We start from the raw sequence: 7,998 nt of genomic DNA on the forward strand, positions 1-7,998 counted from the left end.
TTTGTATGTTTTTTTCATACATTTATACGTTTATACATTTGATAGCGCATATTTTTTCACGCCTTTGTATGTTTTTTTTCCATACATTGGTATGCATGTTTTTTTTATACATTTATTTGTATGCGTGTTTTTTTCATACATTTGTATGTCTGTTTATACGTTTTTTTTCATACATTTATTTGTATGTGTGTTTTTTTTCATACATTTGTATGTCTGTTTATACGTTTTTTTTCATACATTTATTTGTATGTGTGTTTTTTTTCATACATTTGTATGTCTGTTTATACGTTTTTTTTTCATACATTTATTTGTATGTGTGTTTTTTTTCATACATTTATATGCTTTAGCAGAGCTGGACTCTCTGGTGACAGTGGCAAAGAGAAGGACCCTGGACAAACTGCTGTCCATACTGGACAACGCCCGCAGAGGAGTGTGTTCAGTGCAGACTGCCGTCTCAATCATGCTCCACCAACAGACTGCAGAACTCTTTTGTCCCTCTGGCCATCAGGCTGTACAACATGTCTCAGCTCTCAGCGGCACTTCTTTATTTCTTTGCTACTTGTACAGTCACTTTATATTTCTAAATTGTTTATAGTTGTATAAACATTTTTATTGCTTTATTGTTATGTTTTGCTACTGTATGCTTGAATTTCCTTCGGGATCAATAAAGTTCTTCTTAATCTTTTTTTGTGAAAAAAAAAACAAAAAAAACATATAAACATGAAAAAAAAAAACAAGCATACAAATGTATGGAGAAAAAAAAAAAGCATAAAATCATGAGAAAAAAAATGTATAAAAACGTATGAAACATACAAAATTATGAGAAAAAACAAGCCGTGATCATCCCAAAAAACTCATCCCAGGCTGTTTTAAGGCAGTTTTCCTCACATCTTAAGGTTAATATACGTTTAATATAATCGTTTTTAGGCTTGTTTTATGCTCATCATGTCGCTCAGTGATGCATTCTTCCTTTTCAACCAACACGTGCACTGTTGTCACTTGTAGCTAAAAGATGCTCATTGGTTAAGAGTTTCCACCAGGTGCATGATGGGAAATGATCTCAGAAAAATCGAGTTGTGGCCTTAGAAATAGTGACCCTGCAAGATCTTTCAAAAACCTTTTTCATGTTTTTTCTAAGTTGTTTAGATGTGAGTGGATGGGGGATGACATTCTAATACATTAAAAAAAAATAAGTGTATTCTAAATTTCATTGAAACTAAACTGGCAACATGACTAGTATGGATGCAAACAAGACGTATAAAAGTAAGTACATTTCTTTAAAAAGCTGAACCCAGCCTGAGCTTTGAGTTTATCTTTATTAAAATTAGATTTTTGAACATCAACTCCACACTGCCACCCTTTAATATTCCACTTACTGAAATGTTTGGAGATACCAACAGTTGTGCAAGTGCAGAAGCTCACGTACAGATGTATCAAGTAAAACAGGGAGTGTTGGATATTTCATTAGAGCGTGGCTGATTTATTATTCACCAATCATGAGGTTTGAATGCTGAAGATGCGAAACAGGAGCTGCGACTACGCTGCTCCTTCAGGTAAACCACAACAACCACCAGGTACCTGCTGGGAACTGGCGAAGCAGCCTGAACAACTGATCATCGAGGCCGATTTTTACAGCGACGTTACAAACAATTGAGAATATAAAAGGTTGAGGGTTCATACTATCAGCCGAAGAACACATTATAAACTTGCCGCTTAATGGAAATCAGCTATAATCCTTTTAAACTAAATGCTAAGGGTTAGGGTAACAAATCCAGGAATACTGTTTTCTATCTACACACAGAGACATTGCCGTTAAATCAATACCATTTCACTGGTGTCCACTTATGAGAAAGAGACATTAACTCAAGAGCTGGAAGCAAGCTTCAAGAGACTATTAAAGAAAACAAAAAAAAAATGGAAGGTTTAACCTATTAAATATTTAGTTTTCATGCTTGTGGTTTTTCAGCGGCTAAGAAACAAAGATGTTTCCCAGAAAGTTTGGTTTTTATTAGCACCTTATTGTTATTCTGTCCATATAACTCCACGACTGGAGCAGCAGATGTAAAAAAAAAAACCAAAAAAAAAAACAGGACAGTAGAGACGAAGCAGCCGACAGGTGTCTAAACACTGAGATCTGTAAGAAAATGTTTCTGTAACGTGGTTGCACAACCCCGCTCGTGTGCTGATAGCCGGAGTGTGTGTGTGTGCTAAAAACAAACAGAGATGTCCACCATTAACGTAGCTGGCAGGTGATGTCAGAGAGTAGCAGCTGTAAACAGCTGTACAACTAAACCTGGCGGGAACCTCTGTGGGCGTCTTCTCTCACGATGTAGGTGCATATACTGTGTGTGTGTGGGTGTGTGTGTTGAGGAGTCAGCAGACATGTGTGGTGAGCTGTACAGCACACTGCGTTACATTGGGAAACCTGAGAAATTTCCATCTCATGAGGGGTGGGAACCTTGAAAAGAGCTCAGGCTCCCCCTGAGCTGATAGCAACCCATCACTTTGCTGCTGCAGTCCATGCTGTCACCACATCTGCCTGTCAGCACCTCCACATCTGCCGGGACCGCCACGCTCACCTGTACACCGTAAGTCCACCGCGCTAATGAGTGTAACCGTATTAGAGAGTGTGTGTGCATATACCAACACAAGCTGTATTTATACACAGGGTAGGTCATGTATTTGTGGGTTTAAACTGTTGTACAGCATGTGTTTGGTATTATTTTTACAGATTAAATATGTGTATTGATACAAAATTGTATCCTATGTAGATATTTATGTATATATGTTTAGATTAATTTGAACGTTTTATAGCACAGGACTGTGATTTTACATCTATGGAGCCTGAATTTCACCCGTTCTGTTAAGATTATTTACAGTATTTTGATATTTTCTACGTATAAAAAGTAGAAAATATTATTTTTATTCCCCTTAGTTTAGCTGATAATTTCACAACATATCCATTGTGCACATTCAAACTAAAATCTTAACCTTTACTAAACTATTTGTTGTTATTTATAGTCAAGCAAAAACCACCCACTTATATTTACTTTAACTTTGAAAGCATCTTTCATTCATTTAGAAAAATTTAGGATTAAATATTTATAATAAATGCAAAAGGAACAGCAATGAAATTCTGAAACCGGCTCGTCTATTTCTAAGAAAACTGTAGAAAGTGATGTAAAGCGTGACTGTATATTTATATAATAGTATTGGGATATTTTCCAGCTTCAACAGATACTATCCATCAACCAAGTTTCCATTTAACCTGGAAAAAAACGTCACGATCACTGTGACTCATGCCAATAAATGCTCATTTACAACTTTAACACTCCCGCAAATGTTATGAAACGGACACTCCCACCGATTTTATGAATGGGCAGCACTTTGATGACACACGCAAACAAAGACTTTTGCAGGGAAAATATTCATCAGTCGCGCATGCACTGGTGTGCGATCGCAGTAAGCTGATTCAGCTGATCCCTGTAACAACAGACGGAGAAGCAGAAGTGAAAATCAGCTCGTTTCCATGGAAAGTGTGATATAACTGCGGTTTTTTTACAAGTAGTAAAGCTTAAATTGCTTAATACAATATAGAATACTCAAGATGCGGATATTATGATGTAAAAAAATAAATAAAACCCTAGAACTGCACGAAAATGATCCGATTAGACGTCATATCTTCGAATAAGGGAGGGAAAGAGGGAATTTAACAACCAGTTGCACACTGCAGCCATCTCACCCTTCTCCAACGTCCATGCACGTAAAAATAAACCGTGAAAAACACGAGAAATCTCCAAACTCCAGAGGATTGTGAGGCTGTTAGCAGAAAGCTTGATTATCGTTTTTAATCTGATCTTACAATAATGAAAGAACCACATTATTAATCCCACACATTGGAACATGAAACCCTCCTTCATTAAAACAAAGGTAAAAAATAGACTTATTAACATGAAAAGACGGGCTGTATTCTATCCTTATTCCACTGTTACAGTCTCATTCAGCTGACCTCTGGTATCAGTGACCTTCAACCACTTATCGTGAGTCACTTTTCGTGGCAAATCCTTTGACTCTTGAGTGCAGGGGCGGGATGAGGTGCCAGCGTTTTGATGACGAGAGCCGGGATGTCACAACTTTTACCGTCTATAAAAGAGTTTAAATCCAAGCTAAATGGCAGAAAATCCAGGCTGCTTGAGGAAACAACACGGAAAGTTTTCCTGCAGTTTGGTTCAGAAAGGTGGCATCTTTGTGACTCCTCTGGCTCCTGATACGCTTTATGTTTATCAGTATTAAACTTTCCAACAAAAGCTTCTGAGAAGGCCTTCTAGTTAAGACATAACACCTTTTCTAAGTGGATTTTTTAAAATTTCAGATCTCCACATCCCTGCAGGCTGCTATCATGGTCTGCCTGGAATTAATGTCTGCTGTGGTCATCGTCGCATGTGCTTATGGACAACCTCCATTACCTCCTCTGCCTATGAAAGGTCAGCTTTTTGTACTCTGCTTAGCTTAATGGCGTTCATCACTCTGTAAAGCAGAGTATTGGGCTTATATTTCTGCTACTTTCTACTTTTTTTTCCTATCAAAGATGATCAAAGACCTCCTTTTTAGAATGAAAATATACAAAACAATTGAAGACATACTGAAGTTTTTGAGCGTCGTTTCTTTTACAGATGGCTGCCATTACTTGGACTCAGAGTTGGAGGTCGTCAGAATGGAGGGCGAGGCCGTAATCCTCAACTTCCCGATATTCACAAGAGTTCTTGAAAAACGAAAAATCGGCTCACCGACGGCGACGTACCTCATCAGCAAGAACAACGGGACAGACGGCGCGACCTTTCGGGCTGAGGGACGTGTGCAGCAGCACGATAAAGAGCTGTGGCTCCTCCCAGCTCGGGCCTCAGACTCAGGGGAATATATCTGCACTTACAGGTAGATGCTGAAATACAACAAAAAATAAACCTTTTACGCTATTTAACCACTTTTGTGACGTCTCTTTCTCTTGTGTTTACCCTTTACAGAGGGAATGGATAGATTCTTAGAACTCAAAACGTCCAGATGAACATTAACCTGACGTAACATTTCCGTCTGTGCTTGTGTCTCCAGAAATGAAACCTACTGCGTGACTGGGAATATCACGTTACATGTGTACGAGTCCTCCTCTGTCAACATGAGAAAGCTGTCCTATGGGTGGCCAGTCGCAGTTGGGGAGGAGGTGAAGTTCTCATGTCAACCTCTATGCTGCTTCAACAACACAGACGGACCGGTGGACTGGTACAAGGTGTGTGGATAAACCCAGAGTTGCACCATCAAACCGAGCTCCTGCTTTGCTGCTTTCTCTGTGTGTGACACAGCATGTTTGTTTCCAACAGGACTCCAACCCCAAAGCTCTCCAGCCGGGCAGAGGAGGGTCGCTCCGGAGGGACGGGGGTGCCCTGATCATCCCTGCTGCGATGCAATCCCACGCAGGTCTCTACACATGCAGGCTCAAGGTGCTCATCAATAACCAGCAGTACAACGTCAGCAGAAGCTTCATGCTCATGGTGGAAGGTTAGTGATATTTAATGTCTTTGTATAAACAGCTCCTCGCCATAGTGCCATTAATTATTGATTAATCATTATTATTAATAATTATTTATTATTATTTATTATTATTTATATATTAATTAATATATTTATTAATTTATTTATATATATTATTTATATTCATTTGTTTTTATTATTATCATTATTATTATTGATTGTTACCATTATTATTGATCAATCCACTCTGAACCTGTGGTGTGCACGCACGTCTTTTCCTATATAAGCCCTGCTTACAATGTGAGGACTTCTACCAAATTTAAATTCAGAAAGGCTTTTAACTCGATGTAATAGCAGCTTCACAGCTTAGTTAGCCTGTTTCCCACCTTGTTATCCAACTTTGTGGCATTCTCTAAAGTCTACTGCACAGGTTAAACTATTCTAATGTACACATGGCATTTTACAGGGTGTGTCAGGACCGTTTTTGAGGCATTAAATTAAGTTATTGTGGACAAAAATACATGAAGTCAAAGCTTTGGTACTCTGAGTGGCTGACATAAATAATGGCCTTGGTCTTTACTTGAGGAAATGTATTTCTGCTCCATTTAATGATTGATTATTAGAGGTTTTAATAATGCCTGTCATGCCCCCTGCTGGACAAACGGCCGCATCACAGCAACAAGAACCAGATTATCTCTCAAATTGAAAGAAGCTGAAAACTGCACTAAAGCACAATTAAATGGCGCAAGTTATTACCCTGAGAAATAAGACTGAGTTGTGCCCGGCTCACATCCTGAAATCACAACAGCTGTGCCTAAAGTCTCCAGGACGAAAGATGGTGGGGTTAGGGTTAGTCTAACCCCACTGACAGAATTAAGATCTATATTATCCTCAGAATACAACGAGTTACTGATTAGTTTTGTTTCTTTGTGTTGCAGCACCAAATGTTCCACCACCTGTGATTGTCTCACCTCTTAATGGTACCATTTTTGAAAGTTCGCACGGTAAGTGACAGCAATAACTATCCCAATATATCCATCTTATCATTATTAATATAACACAAAAAGGACTAATGCAGACTTTCCCACATTTTCATTTAGGTTCAGGACTGGAGCTGTCCTGTCAGGTGCTTACTGAATGTCCAATGGCAGATTTCACTCTGGTCACATGGCTGGTCAACGGCCAATCAGTGGAGTCATCGTACCTCGACAAGCGGGCTCTGCAGGGTGGGAGAAGGTAACTGTATTTTTTACCCACTTAAATTTGAAGTGAAAGGTAAAATGTTCCCACACTGAAATCATTGAGGATTAGTATTTGCCTTTAGAATGAGGCCAAATTTCAACATCAGTACAAAACTAATCCTTTTAGCATGCTTACTTGTAGACTTTTTTCTTTACCCACAACCACAGTTGTGGAAATATTAGGATTGATTTATCCAACCCTAACCCACGTCAACATAAAGCACAGCAAAAGTTAATCCCCAAATGCTACATCGTCGCGGATTGTTAACGTTGGTCTGTGTGGGGTTTTGTTTGTTTCGCCGTTTCCAGGGTAACCGGCGTGTCCGAAGGGTGCAGGATTGAACAGAGACTCGTTATTGCAGAAATAACCGACGGAGACGAGAAGACGGAGATTAAGTGCGTCACTGAGAACAAAGGAGGAAAACGCGAAGCCGTCATCCAGCTTCAGCTAGAAGGTGAGCCTTCACGTGTTTCAACATTTCCATTATCAGGACAACAAAAAGCTCTGAAAATGCTGATCGGGCTGCCTCTCTTTCAGACTCTACCTTGACGTGGCTGGTTGTAGGTGCGGTGGCCGTGTCCTGCCTGGTCACAGTGGTTTCCATCTTCCTCTACGTGCTCTTCAAACCTAAAGGGAAAAAGAAAATGGATTACTTTCTTGCTCGGCAGAACAGCACCTTCTCCTTCTAGCTTTCAGTTTACACACTCCCCCCATAAAATGGCTTTTCTGTTATACCAAGTCCTTCTTTCACAGACTCTATGAATGTTATTTAGTGTTGAGCTATGCCTTTTAAATATTTGTTTGTGCTCGAGTGGCACTTAGTTTACTTTCATGCATTAATGCGTCACTGGAGAGGCTGAAATACTCTAAATAAACATGTCAGCTATGAGCCTTCAACCTTTACGAAGTTACAAGTTAAAGTGCATTGATAAATGAATGTTTACTATTGACATTATACTGAAAATTGTTTTTAATATTCTTACTTGTTTACACTTCAGTTCGGTTAAATTTGTTTTGTAAACAAAATTAAATGCAGAATACGTCATTGAAAGGAACTCACAGCCATTTTTCCACTGAACTGTTGTTGTTTTGGTGTTAAATGTTCTCAGGGAAATATTTCATAGAGTGGAATAGTTTTACATCTATTTGCAAATATTGATGTTTTTGATACATTAAAAATGTACGGCTCACATAAACATTATGAAAGAAAGTGGTTTGTAAAGCAAACTAGTG

General features: G+C 38.9%; 1 protein-coding gene across 1 annotated transcript; it reads left to right on the plus strand.

Annotated features, from left to right (window-relative positions):
* Positions 1-2,518: 2,518 nt before the first annotated feature.
* On the plus strand, positions 2,519-7,998 carry LOC142396860 (interleukin-1 receptor type 2-like). Its single transcript, XM_075480032.1, has 9 exons — positions 2,519-2,588; positions 4,373-4,484; positions 4,674-4,932; positions 5,107-5,281; positions 5,373-5,550; positions 6,462-6,527; positions 6,624-6,759; positions 7,074-7,219; positions 7,303-7,998. Exons 2-9 carry the CDS (start codon positions 4,400-4,402, stop codon positions 7,452-7,454), a joined length of 1,197 nt encoding a protein of 398 aa, XP_075336147.1. The 5' UTR covers positions 2,519-2,588; positions 4,373-4,399; the 3' UTR covers positions 7,455-7,998.

The sequence above is a fragment of the Odontesthes bonariensis genome, chromosome 12 (assembly GCF_027942865.1).
Source record: "Odontesthes bonariensis isolate fOdoBon6 chromosome 12, fOdoBon6.hap1, whole genome shotgun sequence".
Classification (NCBI taxonomy): domain Eukaryota; kingdom Metazoa; phylum Chordata; class Actinopteri; order Atheriniformes; family Atherinopsidae; genus Odontesthes; species Odontesthes bonariensis.

Coding starts and splice junctions, on each gene's coding strand:
- LOC142396860 (XM_075480032.1), top strand. CDS start 4,400: ATGGTCTGCCTGGAATTAATGTCTGCTGTGGTCATCGTCGCATGTGCT. Junction 6,528..6,623: donor CATTTTTGAAAGTTCGCACG/GTAAGTGACAGC, acceptor ATTTTCATTTAG/GTTCAGGACTGGAGCTGTCC. Junction 6,760..7,073: donor GCTCTGCAGGGTGGGAGAAG/GTAACTGTATTT, acceptor CGCCGTTTCCAG/GGTAACCGGCGTGTCCGAAG.